The following is a 22,995-nucleotide window of genomic DNA, read 5'->3' on the forward strand; positions in this document are numbered from 1 at the left end:
TAATTAATGCAGTATTTCAGGTTAAAATAGAGACTCAGCCATTCAACACTAATTTTTGAAGGCAGATTAGCGCCATCTGGTTGTAAAAAAACGAGAAAAACATCTGTAATGGCAGGTGTAACTTGATGCCTGTATAGTTCTCTACAGAGCAGCTTGTGAACTGCCTAGTTGATTTTAGACAATTGATTCAGCATTTTTATTAGGTGGAATAGTTGAACATACATTTAAACAATCTCAAAGACTATTTCTTATCCAGTTTTGGATAGTTTTTTGTTATAAATATGATTTGAAGTGTTAATTTTTTGTATATGCAAGAGAGTGTGTGTCTTTTGCACTCTGGATATGTAATTTTTTATATATATATTTTTTTTATTTTACATATTCTCAATTTGCTGTGTTACAGTTCATTTGTGCGCGTGTGTGGATGTGCGAGAAAGAGACTGTATTTTTGTCAATTTCCCATTCATTTCCTATGGTCGGTCATTTTTGACCAAAGAGCACAAGTTGTTTTTTTGTTTTTTGGAATCGTGCCCTCATTTTTTTTTATGTGTGTTCACATTCCAAATGCCATAAAAGTCACTGAATTTGGTACCGTTCTGATGAAGCTGTGATTTTTTGAAAAATTCAAAACCGAAAATGTTTTGGTCAAAAGTGACCGAAGAGAGGTGTATATATAATGTGAGTGTGAGTGTGAGTGTGTGTGTGTGTGTGTGTGTGTGTGTGTGTGTGTGTGTGTGTGTGTGTGTGTGTGTGTGTGAATGGGTGTGTTTTAGAGTGTCACCCCTTCACTGCTGTGTACTTTTTTCCAGCATTGTGGAGGATTTGTAGATTGTACACACAAAAATTCTCTGAATATTTGTATTTTTGTCAATTTCCCATTCATTTCCTATGGTCGGTCATTTTAGACCGAAGAGCACAAGTGTGACTATTTTTTTTACGACCACTTAGCCTGCTTGAATCATGCCCTCAATTTTTTTGTGTTGACATTCCAAATGGCATAAAAGTCACAGAGTTTCATATCATTCCGATTAAGCTGTGATTTTTTAAAATTCAAAACAGAAAACATTTCAGTCTAAAGTGACCGAAGAGCACCATGCCAAGCCTGGTAATCCCTGCATAGTTGTACATTTAAATGCTGACTAAACACTATCATAACATGTTTAGACTAACATTAGCTAGCTAGCCATACTTCTCTTCAAGGACATCTTAATCATATTCTTGATAATCACTAACTTGCCTTCATAGTCATGAACACATTTTTAAAATCTTGTCATATTTTTAAGCCTTTATTATTTTTTAACTCTCCAGCTGTGCAAGAAAATTCACTTCAAAGATTCACTTTGACCCAATGACCCATATAACCAGAAGATGGCAGCAGAGGATCAATATATAGCCTGCCATTTCAACTCCATAGTTGTCAAGATGTCTTGCTTTTCGATTTATTATAAAATTACTAGTAGAATAAATTGCACAACTTTTACCACAGTATATAGTAAAGAAAGTTCAGAAAGTCATTAAAATAGATAGATAAATAAATAAGCTCAGACACAAACAACCTATAAGCGTGAATTATTTAAATACATATATATATAGTTCACTACAAATTAAATAAGTTAAATAATAATAGTACAAGAATTAAATAATGCACTTAATATGAATTTAAAATATTTTATATAATATAATATCTTTTAAGCTTTATCTTGAACTGTAAAAGCTATCAAATAGCCTACATTTTACCAACACAGACTTGTTACTGCTGTAGTTTTGTTACTCTGAATTTAGTGTGAATCATTTAATGCACAGCTCTTTTGACATCAGCTTGTCAGATGTTTGGTCCAGTTATCTTTCAATCATAGCTATGACTTCACTGCAAAAAATGCTTTTCTAGCTTAGATTTTTTGTCTTGTTTCCAGCCAAAATATCTAAAAATTCTTAAATCAAGAAGGATTTTCTAGACGAGTAAAAATTATTGTCTTGTTTTCAGAAAAAAAAAGTCAAAATTAAGTACATTTTTGCTTGAAACAAGCAAAATTATCTGCCAATGGGGTAAGAAAAATAATCTTGTTTTCTTTTTTCTTACCCCATTGGCAGATTTTTTGGCTTGTTCTTCATTTTGAGTTGTTTTTTCTGAAAACAAGAAAACAATTTTTACTTGTCTAGAAAATCTTCTTGATTTAAGAATTTTTAGATATTTTGTCTGGAAACAAGACAAAAAAATCTAAGCTAGAAAAGCATTTTTTGCAGTGTTGTGCATATTTAGCTGATTTACTTGTGTATTTCTTTAAACTGGCGTTGGTCATTCTTTAAACGGTATACATGGACATTTAGTTCTCTTAGATAAACAAAACTTTTCTTTGATTGTGAATGGATTATGTAGAGAAAACCAGTAAAGTACACTCCTATTACAGCACAGAACAGTTGACCGGAAATGATTGTCTGGCTTGTCTAAAACAAGGAAGTAATCCATGCATATGGTCAACTGCCACAGATGCTGCTTATAGAGCATAATGTGTATTGAACCTGTGCGACTGTTGGAAGTCATATGGTGATTGACTCACATAGTTGGGCTGAATATCTGCCAGTGTGTGCTGAACACCATCATCCACCACAACCACTGTGATCCCGACGCCAGTGATGTTTTGCTCCCAGACACCCGTCACATTGATGTCCATCCCATGTTTCACATCATTGTGCTGTAAACACAAAAGTGGAGAGATGACACAGATGAAATCTGACAGCTTTGAGCCAACTGTGATGGATTTTTACATAGTGCCCTATGAAATCTTTTTTTTTACTTTATTAATTTATTTTATTCATTATTGCATTCCCCAAATTCCATTGTTTTTGTGTTTTAGTTTTTCTTTTAATGGTTAAATAAAACATTAGTCTTAAAAAAAAGCATGTCTAATTATTTGAAATTGTATAACACTGCACAAGAATTTATTAAAAGTGAAAACACACACACACACACACACACACACACACACACTTTTAGGGCCCTATGATTTTTTTTTTTCCAAATTGCGTTTTTTTTTTCTGGACTCCATTTAATGGTTAAATAAAACATTAGTCTGTAAAAAGCATGTCTAATTAATTGGAATGGTATAGAACTGAACATCAATTTATTAAAAGTATATATAAAAAAAACTTTTTAGGGCCCTATTATTATTATTATTATTTTATATATATATATATATATATATATTTTTTTTTTTTTTCACTTTTATTTTAGGCATAAAATACTATTTTTTCTTCTTAATCTCTTAAAATGCATTTACTAAAAAATATTAATTATTAATAAATGTAAAAAAATATATATATATATTTATTTGTTTGTTTATGTGTTTATTTATTTTACGACAAAGTCCACAATGTAAGTTTACTGTTACTATTAAACTATAGGGAAAATTATTATTACTTATTAAATAAAGTTTAAAACTAAATGTTATTTCTAGTACTGTTATTATTAGTATTACTACTACTATTAGGGCTGGGCGATTAATCGAAAAGTAATCGAAATCGACATTCAGAACCTATAATCGATCAAATTTTTCCAGGTCAATTATTTCAATTACTTTCCCTTTAAAAACACTACTGCGTGTGGAGTCACGTAAGAGTAATTTTATTTAGAAGAGATACTGCTTATTTTCTACTTTTAATATTTATTATTATTTTATAAATATTTAATTGCAAGTTATTTATTTTCACTAATTTAAGAAAAATTTGACTTTTCGTTTTAAGCAATGTGTGCTTTAATTTCAGTTGTTCAATACTAATGTTCAATAAATAATCATAGATAGTAGATATTGTGTGCACCCTTCATTCAAAAATCTCTCACTTGTAATATGTGCGCATATTTACTGTACAAAACTTGTCAGTGAACTATGAGGGCAAAAAAAAAAAAATTATTTAAATATAATTTTATAAATGAATAAAATAATCGTTCATTAATCATAATCGGGTTAAAATGTTCAATTAATCGAGATTTTGATTTTAGGCCAAATCGCCCAGCCCTAACTACTATTATTTCTAAGAGTAGTACATTCTACTGTACCATACTAATATATGCATGTTCCTTCAAATTACACCTTTTAAAACTTTTATTTTGTTGTGAAGACCTTCAGGTTTCTATTTGTATCTGAGGATAGATTTCCCAAATGAAACGGTAATAAGCTCATGTTTTTTTAGTATGTGTAGTGGAGCAAACTGAGACATCACTACATGAAAACTTCACATCTAAATAATCTTTTTGGCTTCAATAATCACAGACAATAGTCCAGATTGTGATATGAATGAGTTTACAGCTTACAGTTTTCTTACTTTTGATTTATCCATCCAAACATCCAATGTTTATGACTACAGTCATGATTCTGTCCACATTTTCCACATTGTGGAAATCATCAGGTCCTATTTACTGGCTTACGCAAAACAATACTCACCAAGTGCCACTGACTGGGATATTTGGGGTCATTGAAGCTCACGCTCCTCTTGGACCGTCTGAGGATGTGTTCCTGCGAGTGCCAAAGCACATGAGGGTTCTGATCCAGAGCAGACTTTGTTGAATGCGAGTCAGCATCTGCAGTGTTTTCCAGTCCATGGCAGAGCAGGTAGTGTCCCTCCAGCTGCCCGATCTGCCCGTGATTCTCCAGGCCCACCTCCTCCGCCACACTTTGGGCCAGACTGTCCAGAGAATGCCCCGCTTTCACGGAGCCCCCATCGAGCCGCACCGCCCAGGACCGGCCCGGCCCACAGGAAGAGGACGTTTGAGAGGGAAAGAAGAAGGAATGGCTGTGCAGTGGTGAAATGGTGAGGAGCAGCAGGTGATAGAGGCTGAGACACATCTGGGGGTAGGATGCCATGTCAGCCTGGAGAAATCACCCTCCACATTAGATCAGCTGCACAGGAAACACAGCACACTTCACTGAGAATCACAGAGTTAATACACGTGACAGTGTAGCATGTGAACTCTATATTTACTGAGTAATCCACTATTTTGTGGAAGGAGGTCAAAATGGCAGTTTTCACCATAGATTCAGAGTTAAGAAGAGACACTGCAGGCAAAAACACTGTTTTTTTCATGCACCTGTCAAATTTGAGATTTTGGGCTTTTTGGTTTTTCATAGTGTTTTTTCAGACTAGTGGAAAGAAAACACCCAAAACACACTGTTATGTGTTTCTTTTATAGCACTTCATCTATTTGTGTCAATAGATTTCAATTACAATGCATATTTTTAAAGGCCAAGAGTGTTTTCTCCTACACTGAGCCATAAATCTCCACTTCAGTAGCTCTTACACACACCACACTTTACATTTTTATTCCTGTCTATATCCTGAATGTTTTTACAGAGGGATTTGGTCATGTATAATTTGCTTGATTTTATACAACATTTTATTCCCAAAAACATTTTTAAAAAATATAGTGTTTCCAGTCTGTTCTAGGTTTTTTCTGAATTATGTTGTGACAAAATGAGATTCTGTAAAAACATTTGACTCTAATATTTAAAAAAATTTTTAACAAGAATTTGGAAACTGACTTCATCCGGTGTTTAGATTTTTGTACTAGAAATGTATGCAAATTAGTGCATATTTCATTATATTACGGCTCATTTGCATATTTAAACCTAACATTTTAGAAATACAAAAAAGTAATAATTATATAAGGCGATAACTATTAGTTATTTTTACCCTATTCACCTGCAGTGTCTCGCCTTACAGATCATTTCAGAAAAATGGCAGCAGCATTATCTTAGCACAGAGATTGGTAGTTATATTAGTAAAATCTGTTGACTTTAGCAATCTGTTGCATTAGAAGTATTAAATATATTTTAATGCCCTTTTACATATTAGGTCTTAAACTTTCCTTTTGCCATATTTCTTTTTAATGCCCTATTAGATTTAGTTCCAGAGACACTGGAATTTCAATATGGCTCCGGGAGTAAAAAAATAAAATAAAAATTTCAGTGGTCAAAAATCAAATGTGGGTCAGTTTAAAAAAATATGATACTTCTTTTCTTTTAAAAAGGAATGTCTGAAGAACAAATAATGTTAAAACTGGAGATGTATCTAATTTCTTTCTGTCAAGACAGAGTGCCATAAATATCCTTTTTCCAAAGTTTGCGTGCCTATAAACCAAGTACCACTACAGATATCACAATATGATTAAAGATTCGAGTTCTTCATAAAATTCTTTTTTTGAGCCAGGGAAGTTTTTTAAATTTAGTTGATTTGACACAGAATGACCCAAATAGGATGGCACTTTCACATGATTCAGAAAATGCCACAGAGCTGACTTTACAATGCAGAACATGTTCAACTAATAAAACTCCTGACCATGTGAACACAAGCTCACCTCACAGACAGACCTGCCTGATAAAATAAAGACAGGTTTATTCCCACAGCATGCAACAACATGTCCTAAATATACACATATTATGAAAACAGGTTTCTCCACTTCATATCCAAACACAAAGTCTTGACCCAGATGAAACAAAAGAGCAAACTGTTTAATTTAGTAAACCTGACAGGTTTGTTCGGTCCTGTCCAATCTAAAAGACATTAAGTGGAAACATTGCATCAAACTACAAACATAATAGGACAAGCTGTTCCTTCGTTGTATTTTCACATTTACACGCATGTATTTTTAGTGTAACAATGCTTTTTAGCTTGTAACATTAGTATACTTGTCGGGTTTAATTAATGTTTTAGGTGTATGCAGTGTAAAGGCTTTGGTAATAAATATTTGTAATTTTGTCATGCCCAGAAAGTGCCTTGAAACTTTTGTATTATTATTATTATTATTATTATTTGCTTAAAGAGAACATACAAAATAGCAAATAAACAAGAATAAGAAAAATCTTGATACAATTCAAGAAGTCCAAATAGTAGCATAACAAAAATAAACATAACTTGGAAAAATTGAGAGAGAAAATAAACAAACATGAATACGTAGAAATAAAATACAATACAAGGGACAACGTGCCTTGAACCTGAGAGAGAAAAAGCCGGAAGAGGTCGCAACGTGCCGCTCTGTTTATTCAAATACATTATAATACATAAGCTCATCGTCTAAACCCCGTGTAAACTAATTAATATATTTAATACACAATAAGGAAACATAATTATGTACTAATTAAATCCAACTGAGCTCAGCACTATAGAAAGTGAAACCTCAAACTGGCAGGACAGGAATAAACAACACAACGTTGAGACGCTCACCTTATCTTTTGGTAACGATAATGTATTTCACTATCGTTGGTTTGTTTTATTCCCCAGCTGTTTAGACTCATTATTCGCTTTCAACTCGATCAGGAACATCGCTCAAACAGGGAACTCTGTCTGATAAACATCCGCAATCGTCATCTCTTTCGTCACATCCGGTGTGCGCCAATGCGTCGCATTTTATTTTATTTTATTTTTTCTTGAGTTTCTTTATCCGGTTGGATGATCTAATAGTTTAATTTAAGTCGTATCTGAAATTCACATAGAAACCTGTCCCATAAATCTCTATTCATTTGTAAAGAACAGCAAGTATTGTTCAATCCGCTGTGATTGGGCCAGAACTAGATCGATGAGAAAAGTAACACATATCACGTGACAAAGTCAAATGCTGCGTCCCAATTCGCATACTATCCGTCCTAAATAGTATTCGAAAATAGAATTAGTATGTCCCAAATCGTAGTATGTTCAAAAAAGTATTCCAAAGATTCCCGGATGGTCTACTACTTGACTTCAGAATTCGAAGTGCGGATCAACGCACACTCTAACGGCTAATATTGCCCACAACACATTGCGCGGTGAACGAGGATTCGATTAGAACTACAAACACGCATAAAAAGTGTTAAAAAACTACAAACATGGAGGATATGCGCGACCAACGGACAGGTAGAGAAAGGGGTTTGAGTGATAAATAATCAGTGTGTAACCTGATAAAAAATATATTTTTTAAATGTTATCCTCGTTATATTTCATGTGCAGCAACATTATGAACTTTTATAAAGATAGGTTTGGTCATTAACGTTTAAATGCATAATTATGCAAACATGAGCAGAGTTCTCGGCATGAAAGACTCCTGAAAAAACGTGCCTCTTCATTTCTCTCTGTTACGATAGGAAATTAAATTAAACGAAATGTAGATAATGTTAACTGTGATGATTGACAGGGCAGTTTAAACAGTGACAGGATTCAGGTAACTAAGCAACAGAGCTTCCATTAAAAAAGCAGTTATGACGAAGTAGTATGTCCCAAAGCTCGCCTACTATTCTGCTACATACTCAAAAGTATGTACTTTTTCTTCACAAAAAGAGTACATACTTTTAGGGCGTAGTATAAGTAGGCGAATTGGGACGCAGCAAATGTCACTTTATATTTATATAAATGTATTATTATTCTATAGTATTTTGTATTAAAATACTACTGAGGGTGTACTCTATAATATTTGACTACACGAACTGAACTAAATAAATATTATATTACCACAGTAACTATTAACTTGTAAACAGATTCAGCTGTGACATTGGTGTATTTTGTACATTTTGTGCTCTACACACAGAAACACTTTTTGATTTGTTTTGGAGTGGTCCTTATTCAACCTTACTCAAGGATTGGAAAGCATTTTAAATTCCTGTTTTTCTGTGACACTTGGGAACTTGCTCTGTTGACCAAATTTCACATTCCTAAGTGTAAATTTAACGAAAAACCCAATTTTATAGTTTTGTTGACTGAAATGTCCATTTACATCGACCTTATTCTAAACTCTGTTAATAAGAGAAAGTTTGTGAATTTTACAATATATTTGATTTTATTCATGCATACATGTGTGTCTATGTATTTTTTTGTATTTTGTTTTTTAAGTTTTATACTTTCCTCCCCCTGGCAACTTTTGTTTATTTGACTTTCTATCTTTTTTTTTATTATTTCCTTTTCTTATTTTCGATAATATGTTACTGTTCTTTGAATAAAAGAAAAAAAAGACAGCTTTCTCCATGTAGAGAAGAGTGGGGTAAGTTGAGCCACCCTCTGTATCTTGCCAACTGTACACTTTTATTGTCATGTGATCATGTATTTTAGAGGCACACACCATTTCTGCCAAACTGTGAAAAGAAGAAACACATGGGAGGACTGGAAGGCACCCGTTTACTCGAAAAACTGTTTTTGGCTTGTCAAAGTACAAGTTTAGCATAACAAATGTAAAGGCTGGTACATCAAAACAAATGTATCCAGGTCTAAAAATATTTATGATGCATATGGGTGATTTAACAACATACAAAACCATGCAATTCATTTTTTTCCAAAAATGCCAGCTATGGGGGAAAGTGAGCCAAATGATGTGGGGTAAGTTGAGCCAGCACTTTAAGGTGAGACACTGCAAGCAATTTTTTTTTTTTTTTTTTTTGCACCATGTTTGAGATTTTGGGCTTTTTGGTGTTTCATTAAGTGTTTTTTCAGACTAGTGGAAAGAAAACACCCAAAAGACACTGTTAAGTGTTTCTTTTATAGCACTTTATCTATTTGTGTCAATAGATTTCAATTACAATACAGATTTTTAAAGGCCAAGAGTGTTTTTGCCTACACTGAGCCGTAAATCTCCACTTCAGTAGCACTAACAAACACCAAACTTTACATTTTTATTTCTGACTATATCCTGAAGTATTTTAGAGAGGGATTTGCTCAGATATAATTTGCTTGATTTTATACAATATTTTATCCCCCCCCCCCCCCCCCCAAAAAAGTTTTCTGCCTGTTGTAAGTATTGTTTTGAATTATGGAGTGAGAAAGCGAGACTCAAAATCCTCTCTGACTTCATCCAGTGTTTAGATGTTTGTACTAGAAATGTATGCAAATTAGTGCATATGTATTTGCATATTTAAACCTAACATTTTAGAAAACTTGTAATACAAAACAAAAATGTTTGCAATTATCAATCAACTGAGTAAAAAGGTGATAACTATTCGTTATTTTTTATTTTTTACCCTATTCACCTGCAGTGCATACGGCGCAAAATCTCTGAAGTATAAACTGGTATTTTATTGTGATATTGCCATTACGCAGCTGGTTTAGTTTATCATATTTCTACATATTATTTGTAGTTTATTGACTAGGGACAGTGTACAAGTGTACCAAATCCCTCTCCGAGAACCAGAAGATGCTTTTCATCACATTATAATCAAATATATCTTTCCACCTGTAGCCCCTAATGGCCGGTTCAACACTGCAGAAAAGCTACCAATCTTTTGACTAAAATGTCTATTAGTTTCAGTGAAATTTATTCCTTCATTCTAATTCAGTGTTTTTTTTTTTTTTTTTTTTAAATAGTCAGTTTTTTCTGACTTGGGTCAACTTATCCTTAACCTGGGGCAAATTGAGCCACACAAACACTTTTTCATAAAAAGCCATATTTTTAGAACCCTTTGTCATAGATACATTCTGATCATTTAAGTGATAGGAAACATGCTAAAATTCATTTAGATACTTTTCATCATCATTTTGCCTTCTCTTGAGGACCACATAAGTAAAAAATGGCTCATCTTACCACAATTTCCCCTATTTGTAGATCTCATCGCTCTTACTAAAAATGTTTAGCTGCTGCTTAAGGCGAGACACTGCAGGTGAATAGAGTAAAAAAAAAAACCTAATAGTTATCACCTTACTAACATTTTTTGTATTACAAGTTTTCTAAAATGTTAGATTTAAATATGCAAATGAGGCATTATTTAATGAAATATGAGCTAATTTGCATACATTTCTAGTACAAAAATCTAAACACTGGATGAAGACCGTTTCAAAATTCTTCTTTGATTTTTTTTTACATATTAGAGTCAAATGTTTTTACGCAGGGGATTAGGTGTATCTCATTCTTTCACTTAATTCAGAAAAAACTTAGAACAGACAGGGAACTATATTTTTTTCCATTTTTTGAGGAATAAAATGTATAAAATCAAGCAAATTACATCTGAACAAATCCCTCTGCAAAATCCTTCAGGATATAGACAGGAATAAACATGTAAAGTGTGGTGTGTGTAAGTGCTGCTGAAGTGGAGATTTATGGCTCAGTGTAGGAGAAAACACTCTTGGCCTTTAAAAATCTGTATTGTAATTGAAATCTATTGACACAAATAGATAAAGTGCTATAAAAGAAAGACTTAACAGTGTCTTTTGGGTGTTTTCTTTCCACTAGTCTGAAAAAACACTTTATGAAAAACCAAAACGCACAAAATATGCATGAAAAAAAGCATTTTTGCCTGCAATGTCTCTCCTTAAAGATAGCAGTACTTTTAAGATAACTTTGCGTAACACTTACATGCATCAGCTTTTATTCAAGTGTAAGTGTGTAATAAATATGCATATCACAAACAGACTTATGATGCATTAGTATTCACATTTTATTTTCATCGTAAAGTTGTAAACAGATATAGATTGTTTTAAAGGTGTTTATTTAACAGCTGAAATTCTTCATCTTTTTTGGTAATTTCCCCCAGTCTGTAGAGATGTGTGTCTCACAGTCATTGTTTTCTCTTTAGTTGAGTTCACAGATCGTGACGGAGGAGCCGACTCCAGTCCAGAAGCGGAAACTGGGAAAGAGAGGTCCGTCGAAACGCGTGTGAACGCAGCATATTTCTTGAACCTGATTATGGGAGACTCTGTAAAACGCCAGCACACCGGTCTGCTGGTCCAGATAAACCCCGATGCGTTTGGCTTTGGGACACACAAGGGTGGTTTCTTTCCCATCATGCCACATAGAGAAGGCCTTGCCGGACCAGTACAGGCTCCAGGACTGAGGGTTGTGACCCAATCTGGAACTGTCATCAGACGCAGAGCGCTTCATGTCTCTATACGCCACGCCAATCGTCATCTGAAAATAGTAAATGAAAGTCATGAAACCAGGAATAAATGTAGTAGCTATGAATGAAATATCATGACTTTGGATAAATCTTTTACTGAATGAAAAACTACTTTCAGCTGATGCAAGAGAGGCATCTACATCCTTTAGATGTTTTTTTAGTAGGACAGCACTTACTGTGCTGTTAATCTATTTTACCTGACTTTAATGATGTTTAAATACTTTCTCCATGAATATTTTTAGTCAATAAATAAGTGACAAAAATACTAAGGTTAGTATTTTATAGTGCATAATTATTAGGCAAGTCGATATTCTGATTCTGATCATATTCTGATATCAAATGCAGACCACATCAATGCTATTCATTTTGCATACAATTATTTATAAGTTATATATACACTGCAAGTAAAAAATGTCTTAAATAAAATTGACCATAATTATTAAGCAGGTTCACTATTACAAGGAACATAGGTGGAAAAAGAGATTTAACACATAGAAAAGTACACAATTATTACATTTAAAGTTGAAAATTGTTAATTGTATTTGAGTAGTTTGTTAAAGGTGAAGTTCAATGAACAAAAATTTGCAGGTAATTTACTCATCCCCCTTGTCATCCAAGATATTCATGTCTTTCTTTCTTCAGTTTTAAAGAAATTGTTTTTTGAGGAAAACATTTCAGGATTTCTCTCCATATAGTGGACTTCTATGGTGCCCCGAGTTTGAACTTCCAAAATGCAGCTTACAGGGTTTCTGCAGGATTTTCAAATCTTATTTAATGCCATCTCTAACATTTTTAATGCCATACGCAACCAATAAATAACAAGCCTGTGTATGAATGCGTGTATATTATAATGCATTTTTTTCATGCGGTCTTACAATGAGGCAACAATGAACATATATTACTCTGCTGAACATACTGTAATTAGAAAAATGTCAGCGTTTATTTGCAGATTTCAAAATTTCAAATATCATCAAGTCTGAACAGAAAAAATGAGTTTTAATGCGCGTATAAAACAATTTAATGCTTTTTAATGCCACTTAAGGCCATAATTTTCACAAAATCAATTTAATGACTTTTAATGCTTTTTAATGCCCCGCGGAAACCCTGGTTTAAACGCAGCTTTAAAGGGCTCTAAATGATCCCAGCCGAGGAAGAAGGGTCTAATCTAGTGAAATAATTGGTTACTTTCTATAAAAATGAACAATTATATACTTTTTAACCTCAAATGCTCGTCTTGTCTAGCTCTGTGTGCACAATACAGTTAAGGCATGTCGAAAAACTCCAATCTAATTGTCTCCTTTAACTTCAAAATCATCCTACATCGCCATTTTACCTTTTTTTGTGAAGTGCATTTGACCCTCCTTGTGCGTTCACTTTGTAAACACTGGGTTGGTACTTCTGCAGTGATGTAGGATGATTTTGAAGTTATGAGATTGGAGTTTTTCAACATACCCTAACTGTATTGTGCACACAGAGCTAGACAAGACAAGCATTCAAGGTTAAAAAGTATATAAATTGTAATTTATTTTTAAAAACACTGATTGTTTCACCAGATCCCTCCCTTCTTCCTCAGCTGGGATCATTTAGAGTCCGTTGAAGCTGCATTTTTGAAGTTCAAACTCGGGGCACCATAGAAGTCCACTATATGGAGAGAAATCCTGAAATGTTTGCCTCAAAAAACAGTTTCTTTATGACTGAAGAAAGAAAGACATGAACATCTTGGATGACAAGGGGGTGACTAAATTATCACTGGTCCTTTAACACTGTTCTTACTCTCTGTCCCGTCCACTCCACCTCCCAGTAGTACGGGCTCCCGGCCAGCGGCTCCAAACACATGACCTGCCGCCAGTACACAAAACGGTCCGGATGAACCGGATAATTCTGGTTCTCTGCGCAGAGAGTCGCCTTGCGATATCCGTCAGACAGACGAATGTGACGGAAAGCACTATTGTGATCCAGCGTGGGCTCGATGCGGACTGAAAGGAAATAAACACTGTTAAACATGAACAAAAACAACAAAAATTCCCCAACAAAATGAATGAAATAGAAAATAATACAATCTTACATTTGAGCATTTCCTCTCTGGTTTTAGGAGCTGGATTTGACACACTACAGGATGCTGACGCCCCCACTGTAGAGACACAATGAAGAGGTTGAAACCGTTTTAAAAGAGGTCATATGATGCGGTTTCTTGTTTTCCTTTGTTTTTGGAGTGTATCAAGCTGTTTGTGTATAGAGAAGATCTGTAAAGTTGCAAAGCTTAAAGTCTCGAAACCAAAGAGACTTTTACTGTAAAAGTTAAGGACTCCCTAAAACGGCTGCTCAAACACGCCCCCACTTGAACTCGTCACAGGGCGAGTAGATTGGCGTAATACCGCCCATATGTACATGGAAAGAAGGAAGGCGTAACTTTTACTGGCTGTGGTAGTGTTTCAGCCGCATGTTGTTGAGAAACAGTGTTTCACTGCCAAAGCAAAAGTACTTTGTTTAGCTATCCAAATGTGACCCTGGACCACAAAACCAGTCATAAGGTTAAATTTGACAAAACTGAGATTCATACATCATATGAAAGCTCAATAAATAAGCTTTCAATTGGTATATGGTTTGTTAGGATATGACAATATTTGACTGAGATACATCTATTTGAAATCAGAAATCTGAGGATGCAAAAAAAAATCAAAAAGACTGAGAAAATCACCTTTAAAGTTGTCCAAATTAGGTTCTTAATGCATATTACAAATCAAAAATTACATTTTGATATGTTTACAGTAGGAATTTTACAAAAAATCTTCATGGGACATGATTTTTACTTAATTTCCTAATGATTTTTGGCATAAAAGAAAAATCAAAAATTTTGACCCATGCAATGTATTTTTGGCTATTGCTCCAAACATACCCCAGCGACTTAAGACTGGTTTTGTGGTCCAGGGTCACAAATAAGGACACAACTAGAAATCAGTGGTTAAGTTATATTTACAACACTGTTTCGGAAAAATACAACGCAAATATTCAAGAGTTCCTTGAGAGCAGCTTACAATGCCAGCTGTACACAAAGGGTTAAGGCTATAAAGTGGGGCAATTCCAAACGTTGTAAGAACAGATGTGTTCTGCGCTTCTGACTCGCAGCCTGTAAGTACGTTTTTATATTTAAAGAATTCAGTACTGACCATTCAAATGCCAGTTTTGTGCAGTGTAGAGTAGTGCTTGTTGTTTCTAGTTTTACAATCGCAAATGCAGACATGGTGTTATGCTCACGCGGAGCAACTCAATGATTAAAAAGACAGCTTATCGTTTCTGTCTCGTTGCACAGAGAAACAGCTTTACAACAGGGTAAGGAGCAAAACATTTCCGTCACATGCTTGAACCTCAAACTGCATAAACGCGTCGCAACATCTTATGACTCCTTTAAATATAACAGGGCGAATTAACAAAAATATATATATATTTACCTTGATGGGCAGATGCACAAGCTGGTTTCTTGTGATGTTCTTGTGTTGCAGTAGAAGAAGCTTGGACTTTGGGTTTAACGTCTGGTTTGGCAGAAGCATTCTGTCGTTGAGTCGTAGAATCTGACTTAACTTCTGTAACTGAGAAGAAAGCAGATTACAATCTAGAAAGATGAATTCCTTGTAAACTAGCAATACTGTAAAGATAAAACTGTGTGCTTACCTGTGTGTTGTGAGGGCGGCTGTGGATTGCTGGAGATGAGACCTCCATCACACGGCTGACCGGATGAATGCGCCTGTGCAGCTGCGTCATTGACTGCAGGATGACATGAGACTGTCAAAAAGCATTCTTACGGATCTTTACAGCATTAATACATCGGTTTATTATTTGGAAAAGTCAAATGCATAACCACAGTTATCTGAAACCTGAATAACTATTACAATGAGTGCATTACATGCAATAATTATAGCTTTAAAGGCCACGCATTATAGTGATTTTACCACGGTTAAATGCAGACTTAATAATAATAAAAAATAAAAAAAAGATTATTCTGCTTAAAAATATCATAGAGCAGTTGAAACACGCTTTTACACAACTCACCCACTCTAAAGATGCTGGCCAGGTTAGTTTTGGTAAGATTTTGCGCTGCTTCTCTATAAGCGTCCAGACACAATCTGACCCCTGATATCACAGACTCTGGACTCCAGATCCCCATCACTGTATTTTCAGTCTGATCCTTGGAATCCACAGCCATGAATGTCTGCAGAAAATATGAGGGAGAATCACTACAATAATAAGGCGAGACACTGCAGGTGAATAGGGTAAAAAAAATAACTAATAATTATCACCTCACTTACCCAGTTGATTGATTACATTAATAATTGCAAACATTTTTTGTATTACAAGTTTTCTAAAATGTTATGTTTAAATATGCAAATGAGGTATTATTTAATGAAATATGTGCTAATTTGCATACACTTCTAGTACAAAAATCTCAACACTGGATGAAGTCAGTTTAAAAATTCTTGTTTAATTTTTTTGACATGTGTTTACAGAGGGAATTATATATATATATATATATATATATATATATATATATATATATATTCCATTTCCATTGATATATTGTTTGTTAAAATAGGACAATGTTTGTCTGAGATACAACTATTTGAAAACCTGCAATCTGAGGGTGCAAATAAAATCTAAATATTGAGAAAATCACCTTAAAAGTTGTCCAAATGAAGTTCTTAGCAATGCATATTACTAATCAAAAATCAAAAGTTTTTATATATTTATGGTAGAAAATTTACAAAATATCTTCATGGAACATGATCTTTAATTAATATGCTAATGATTTTTGGCATAAAAGAAAAATCACAAATAGGTGTAAGTGTTACTGAAGTGGAGATTTATGGCTCAGTGTAGGAGAAAAAACTCATTTTGAGAAAAAGGCCTTAAAAAATATGGATTACAATTGAAATCTATTGACACAAATAGATAAAGTGCTATAAAAGAGACACTTAACAGTTAGTTTATGAAAAAGCAAAAAGCCCAAAATCTCAAACTTGACAGATGCATGAAAAAAATGTGTTTTTTGCCTGCAGTGTCTCTCTCCCCTTTAAAGTTTGTCTCAACACAAAAAATTATACACACAGAGAAAAAAAAAGTATTTTAGACAAACATAAACAGTGTCTTTCATACACTCACTCACATTTGTTTGCATAGGATGATGTTCTACGTCTGTTCCATTTCTGTCTGACTTTATTAAAGCTGAATCAAGGCACTTACATTCAGAAATGTAATGGGATCCTGAATGCTGTCCAGTCTCTTCAGCTCCTCTTGTTTCTTGTTTAGGCTGATGATCTCCTGCTGGAGGCTGTAGGTTTGGGTCTCGATGCGACTGCTGGCTGATTTCTCATGCGTCTGAAGAAGCTCGAGCACCTGAGAGTGACTGAGCTCAACACTCTTCAACACATCCGCAAACACCGTCTGACTGTCCACCAGCAGCTGCTGCAGTGATCTCTGAGAGAGAGAAACTTCTGTCTTAACAGCCCATTTCATCACTGAGACACAAAGACAAAATATTTCCTAAGTGATTCTTACCTTGTGTGCTTGAGAAACTTGAGGAAGGCTCTGAAGAAGCTTTTCTCTGTCTGCAATGCTCCCCTGTATCCGAGCACTCGTGTTTATCAGCTCTTGCTGTATAAAGACATACAATGTCAGAGTACAAAAATACAAAACAGCCATCGGAAAGTCTTATTTGAAGAGTCAGTAAATGGTTTAGAACATTTGTACTTTCATTCCCATAACATAATGTGTCCAATGCAAATTTTATTAAAGGGGTCCTATTGAATTAGAATTTTAGCCAGTGTGTGGTGTGTTTAGACATTAAAACAAAAAAACTCCAAAGGGAGATATTTCTTTTTCTTTTCTTTTTTTTTTTTTTTTTTAAACAACCTTTTCAAGAACTACAATGAACAGCTCTATTGGACTACAGAGTTTGTTTTCTGGATGCTATAATTTCATGATGCAGTCCATTAGAATATCATTCAAATAAATTATACAATTTGAATAAATTTAAAATCGTTGGCAGGTGGGGAGGGACGAGGTGCGGGATTCACCTAACTTTAGTGATGAAGCACGGACAGCCACTTCTAGGATGCTTCAGCGAGTATAAGATTTTGGTATAAATGCAAGCATTGACTACAGTCCGCAAACTGCTACGGTATCCGCGCCGCAGACGTGTGCAGTGTGTGTTACGAGATTTATTCATCATACAGTCTAGATAGTTTCACTAGCCTTATGCTGGAGCTGGTTTGGGGCATGTAAATAATTAAATAAATGAGCACAATAATGATTATATCATATATCGGTGATCTCGCAGGCTGACGACAGGAATGACACTATTGTAGATTATTAGTAGATTATTTACTCACCCTCCATGCATCCTAGGTAGGGCTGGGCCGATAAACGATATCATATCGAATCGCGATAAAATTTATGTTAATAACGATGATAAGCTCCAGACAGTTTTTGCTCGATATGGATTCATCTAACAGCCAATCACACAGCAGAAATATGCGACAACAGCCAATCAGCGTGCAGCGTGCGTGTGAACGTCAAAGTACAAAGTTCATTTCCTAACGCACTTTGCGAAGCAAACTTAACACCAGGACGACAAAAAAAAAAAAGCAGCGACGAAAGTGAATCTAATCTCGAGTTATTATCCAAAGATGTTGAAATTATTGACAATAAAGGTAGCATTCCGTTATATAAGTGGTTTGGCTATCTGAAAAGTGATTGTGATTTGGCGTGATTGTTAAAACTGAAACCGAGAGCAAAAAACGCATGCGCATTCAAAAGCAATTTTGAGTGACACCCCAATGCACGCAAATTAGGCTACATGACATATCTAGGCTGTTATTAGTATGTAAGCTATAATAGGTTGTGTATGTCTATAGCTCTGTATCATGATTTTCGGTCTCTATTTGCACTTTGAATATTTAGAGAATAGCCTACTTTGATTATGGCTGAATTGTCTGCACTTAATACGACTAAGAAAGAACTGTGTGGTAATTTTTTGCTATTTATACTGTAGATTGTTTCAAAATGCAGTGGTTGCCTCTAAACCTACAATAGAAAAAATAAACAATTGTGTTAATAATAATAAATAAATAAATAATTGTGTTACAAATGATGTTTTTACAATAATTTTATGTTTAGCCTACATTTTGTACATTTACCATACTCTGTCACAACTTTTATTTATTTTTTTATTTTAGTAAGTTGTTTTAATTTTTAAGGCCAAATCTGTAATCTGTTTTTGTTAATAAACTATACTTTAAAATGTAATTTAATGAACCCTTTCATTTTTGTGGCTTTAGTTAAAGCTGGCAACATCAACAGTTTATATCAAAATATATATCGTTATCGTTCAATATGGGAAAAAATTATCGCGATTACATTTTTGCCATATCGCCCAGCCCTAATCCTAGGTGTATATGACTTCCTTCTTTTAGACGAATGCAATCAGAGTTATATTAAAATAATCCTGGCACTCCCAAATTTAGAATGGCATAGATGAGTGTTTCTCTCCATCAGTCCAAAACAAGTCGATCCATAATAAAAAGTGCCTCAAATGGCTTCAGAGGGCTCAGTAAAAGCCTCCGTTAGTGATCCAATGTGTTTTTGTAAGAAAATCATCCATATTTATATCGTAGGAATCACTTTAATCTAGCAACGCAGTGGGACTGCTAATCAATCACAACACATTTCGTTTTTCGGAAGGCGGACCTTCATCAAACCTGGAACTAATCGAGCTATTTGTGCCAGCCTGGGGAGAAAGCTATTGAAATAATGCAAATTATCTGAAAAATAATGCATTTTTGAACCACCAAACATGAGAGAATGTTCTAGTGCACCCCTAAAACAAAATAAAGACTGTGTAAAAGAGCATAATAGGACCCCTTTAAGAGGACTATATGCATATGAGAAAGAAGGCAAAGTGTTTATAGGTTCCACAAGTTTCAGTCAAATGTAGAATTGAGTCATAGGAACAACAATCATCAATGACCAATTTAGCAACTTTCCAGCTGCTTCTATATTTCTGAAAATGATGTTTGATAGTTTAGGACACCACCAAATTGTTCCACTTACCACTATCTTCAGTGGACATCACAGTTTTGCAACACACACCTAGTGTAAACAGACTAACTACTCAAAGGCATTACTGCTTTAATTTAAAAAATAAATGCATTTTCATTCAGAAGCTCAACATCACTGCCACTTTAAGAGAAATGTTAATGAATGTCTAAATGCATGATGTTCTCTATTTTTCCCTTTAAACATGCTTTTGTCATGCTCTAGATGTCTCAGAAAGAGGGTTCAGTTTGCTGTTCTAACGCTCACTACTCATTGTTTTCAACTGAATTCAGATTCCAGTAACAGGTTAAGCGAGCTCAATGATCTGATCACTCTATTCATGAGTGAATTGCTAATGTAATGGTAAACGATCAGCAAGAGGTGAATCACTCAAGTGCTCAAAAAGACACACTAATGTGTCTAATATGTTCAATCTACTGTTCGAACTTTTCATTACACAGGTGTTTTCTACACCATTTGACAAAGGATACGCAATATAGAAACTGATGGGTGTGCCTACATTTATTAGGTAATGTGTTATTAGGTAAAATACTACATATGAATATCTTCTATGTTGTGCTTGTTTTTTCTCATATATGTATAGAAATAAAAAAATCTTGATTTTTCCCCCCATAAAATACAATAATTTCAATTCAGATCAATAGTTCATGCCCATATCTTTATTTATTTGATATGTAGCCATGTAATAAGGATAACCTTAAGGAAAACCTTTTAGGCAAGTCATGTGGCTGGTTGCATAAACTGCTTAGACTAGTCTTACAAGTTTGTCATTTGATTTTTTAACTGCTCATAACTGTAAGGCGGTTGCATAAAAAACAAAATAAAAAAACAGTCTAATCTGAACTGGAAAACTAAAACAGATTACCCCATTACTAACTGCTCAAACTAGTGCTTAAAGGAGTAGTTCACTTTCAGAACAAAAATGTACAGATAATGTACTCTCCCCCTTGTCATCCAAGATGTTCATGTCTTTCTTTCTTCAGTCGATAAGAAATTGTTTCTTGAGGAAAACATTTCAGGATTTCTCTCCATATAGTGGACTTCTATGGTGCCCCGAGTTTGAACTTCCAAAATGCAGCTTAAATGCAGATTTAAATGTCTCTAAACGATCCCAGACAAGGAAAAAGGGGTCTTATCTAGTGAAACAATCGGTTATTTTCTGAAAGAAAATACAATTGATATACTTTTTAACCTAAAATGCTCATCTTGTCTAGCTCTGTGTGTACTCTGTGTAGAGATTTAAAAAATGTATATAAATTGTACATAAACTGTTTTTAGAAAATAAACAATCATTTCGCTAGATAAGACCCTTCTTCCTCAGCTGTGATCGTTTAGAGTCTTTTAAAGCTGCATTTAAGCTGCATTTTGGAAGTTCAAACTCGGGGCACCATAGAAGTCCATTATATGGAGAGAAATGTTTTCCTCAAGAAACAATTTCTTATCGACTGAAGAAAGAAAGACTTGAACATCTTGGATGACAAGGGGGTGAGTACATTATCTGTACATTTTAGTTCTGGAAGTGAACTAATTCTTTAAGACAAAATCGTAACGTAGTGGATGTGTTTACGGCCCCTGGTTACTCACTGAAAAAAAATGCTTTTCTTACTTAGATTTTTTGTCTTGTTTCCAGCCAAAATATCTAAAAATTCTTAAAACAATAAGGATTTTCTAGACAGGTAAAAATTATTTTCTTGTTTTACAAAAAATAAATATTCAAAATCGTCTGCCAATGGGGTAAGAAAAATAATCTTGTTTTCTGTTTGAAATAAGATATTTTTTCTTACCCCTTTGGCAGATTATTTAGCTTGTTCTAAGCAAAAACTCGCTTAATTTTGACTTGTTTTTACTGAAAACAAGAAAATACTTTTTTACTCGTCTAGAAAATCCTTCTTGATTTTGGCTGAAAACAAGTAAAAGAAAAAAAATATTTTGCAGTGCTCTGTCCGGATTTTTTAAAAATAACAAAACATCTCTTTTTATTTGTTTGTTCATTCATTTTGTGCTGAAATATGACATTCCTGATTTTTTTGGTGAGATTGACCCAAATGTTTAAATGTTTCGATGCAGTGACGTACCTGAATCTTTTGTTGTTCTTCATCTGGACGGACCACCTGATGGCCTTTGTGTCCAATAATGCTACACTCGTCACATATGCATTGTTTGTCATCACAGCAGTACAGATCCAGCACCTGCTGATGGAGAGGGCAGAGATGCGGAGAGCTGGAGGGCAGAGAGGGATACAGTCCAGTTTGGGACGGAGGAGCTTCTGAAGATCCCGCCGGATCTGACGAATCTGGGCCGTCCTGCCGACTCAGCCTCAGCTTCTCCAGAGCTTCCATCAGCACGTTGCTTTTGGCCAGGACGGGTCTTGGGTTGAAGTGCTGTCTGCATTGAGGACATTCATAGGAGCCTTTAGTCGCCGTCCGATCCCAGTGCTTCTGGATACAGAGCAGGCAGTAACTGTGGCCGCAGGGAAGGGTAGCAGGGTCCTTCAGGATGTCCAAACATATGGGGCAAGCAAACGCCTCTGGAGCCCAGGCAGTCGTGGCCATGATCTTGAAGAGAGCTAGATGAACAACCCAGGGTTTCTGCAAAAGTACAGATGGCTGCTTTTCACATTTCCTTTTAAGACCGAATGGGTGTGGTTAAAACTAGTAGCACAAGTTCTCTGGATGGTTCTGGCTAAGAGCAACACACATTTTCCACGACCAAAATGACACAACCAGAATAAAATGAAAGGAAGGCTGACAAACCTGTGTATCAGGTCAGGCACAAGGGGATTTCAGGTGCATCTATGCAGTTAGAAAACAATGTTGGAAAAAGGCTTGAAGTGTTAAGTCATTAAAAGGTTCTGATAATGTTGAATAAACGTTGCTATTATGTTGTAAGCATTTCCCTTGTGACGTTTGTGAGTTTATGATGCTTTTAGGTATTAATGACGTTTGTTCAACCTCTTGTAATGTTTTAGGAAAGTCCTTTCCACGTCCAACCGGAAGCTACGTGTAATCAATATGCATTATGTAATGTTTTTGTCACGTATGCCGTGTGT

The 22,995-nt window shown here is 34.8% G+C and overlaps 2 protein-coding genes across 2 annotated transcripts in view; both read right to left on the reverse strand.

Annotated features, from left to right (window-relative positions):
* The window catches only part of pcsk7 (proprotein convertase subtilisin/kexin type 7), a 34,451-nt gene extending 27,097 nt beyond the window's left edge, over positions 1-7,354 (reverse strand). Inside the window, exons 1-3 of the mRNA XM_073817294.1 lie at positions 7,216-7,354; positions 4,440-4,895; positions 2,559-2,693 (exon numbers count right to left, since the gene is read on the reverse strand). Coding sequence (XP_073673395.1) covers positions 2,559-2,693; positions 4,440-4,859 — 555 coding nt within the window. The 5' untranslated portion in view covers positions 4,860-4,895; positions 7,216-7,354. The remainder of the gene's footprint in view (positions 1-2,558; positions 2,694-4,439; positions 4,896-7,215) is intronic.
* Positions 7,355-11,395: 4,041 nt separating this feature from the next.
* ftr86 (finTRIM family, member 86) lies at positions 11,396-22,499 on the reverse strand. The gene is made up of 9 exons (XM_073817408.1): positions 22,022-22,499; positions 17,388-17,483; positions 17,073-17,306; positions 15,885-16,044; positions 15,507-15,599; positions 15,287-15,424; positions 13,903-13,968; positions 13,611-13,813; positions 11,396-11,848 (listed from the first exon to the last, which is right to left on the reverse strand). The coding sequence occupies exons 1-9, from the start codon at positions 22,496-22,498 to the stop codon at positions 11,513-11,515; spliced, it is 1,803 nt and encodes a 600-aa protein (XP_073673509.1). The 5' UTR covers position 22,499; the 3' UTR covers positions 11,396-11,512.
* Positions 22,500-22,995: the final 496 nt, after the last annotated feature.

This window comes from Garra rufa, chromosome 14, assembly GCF_049309525.1.
Source record: "Garra rufa chromosome 14, GarRuf1.0, whole genome shotgun sequence".
In the NCBI taxonomy this organism is placed as follows: Eukaryota; Metazoa; Chordata; class Actinopteri; order Cypriniformes; family Cyprinidae; genus Garra; species Garra rufa.

Excerpts from the sequence above, each read along its gene's own strand:
- ftr86 (XM_073817408.1), bottom strand. The coding sequence starts at position 22,498 with ATGGCCACGACTGCCTGGGCTCCAGAGGCGTTTGCTTGCCCCATATGT. Across the intron at positions 13,969-15,286 it reads TTGTGCATCTGCCCATCAAG|TGGGGGCGTCAGCATCCTGT; the intron begins GTAAATATATAT and ends GTGTCTCTACAG. Across the intron at positions 13,814-13,902 it reads CAGAGAGGAAATGCTCAAAT|TCCGCATCGAGCCCACGCTG; the intron begins GTAAGATTGTAT and ends ATTTCCTTTCAG.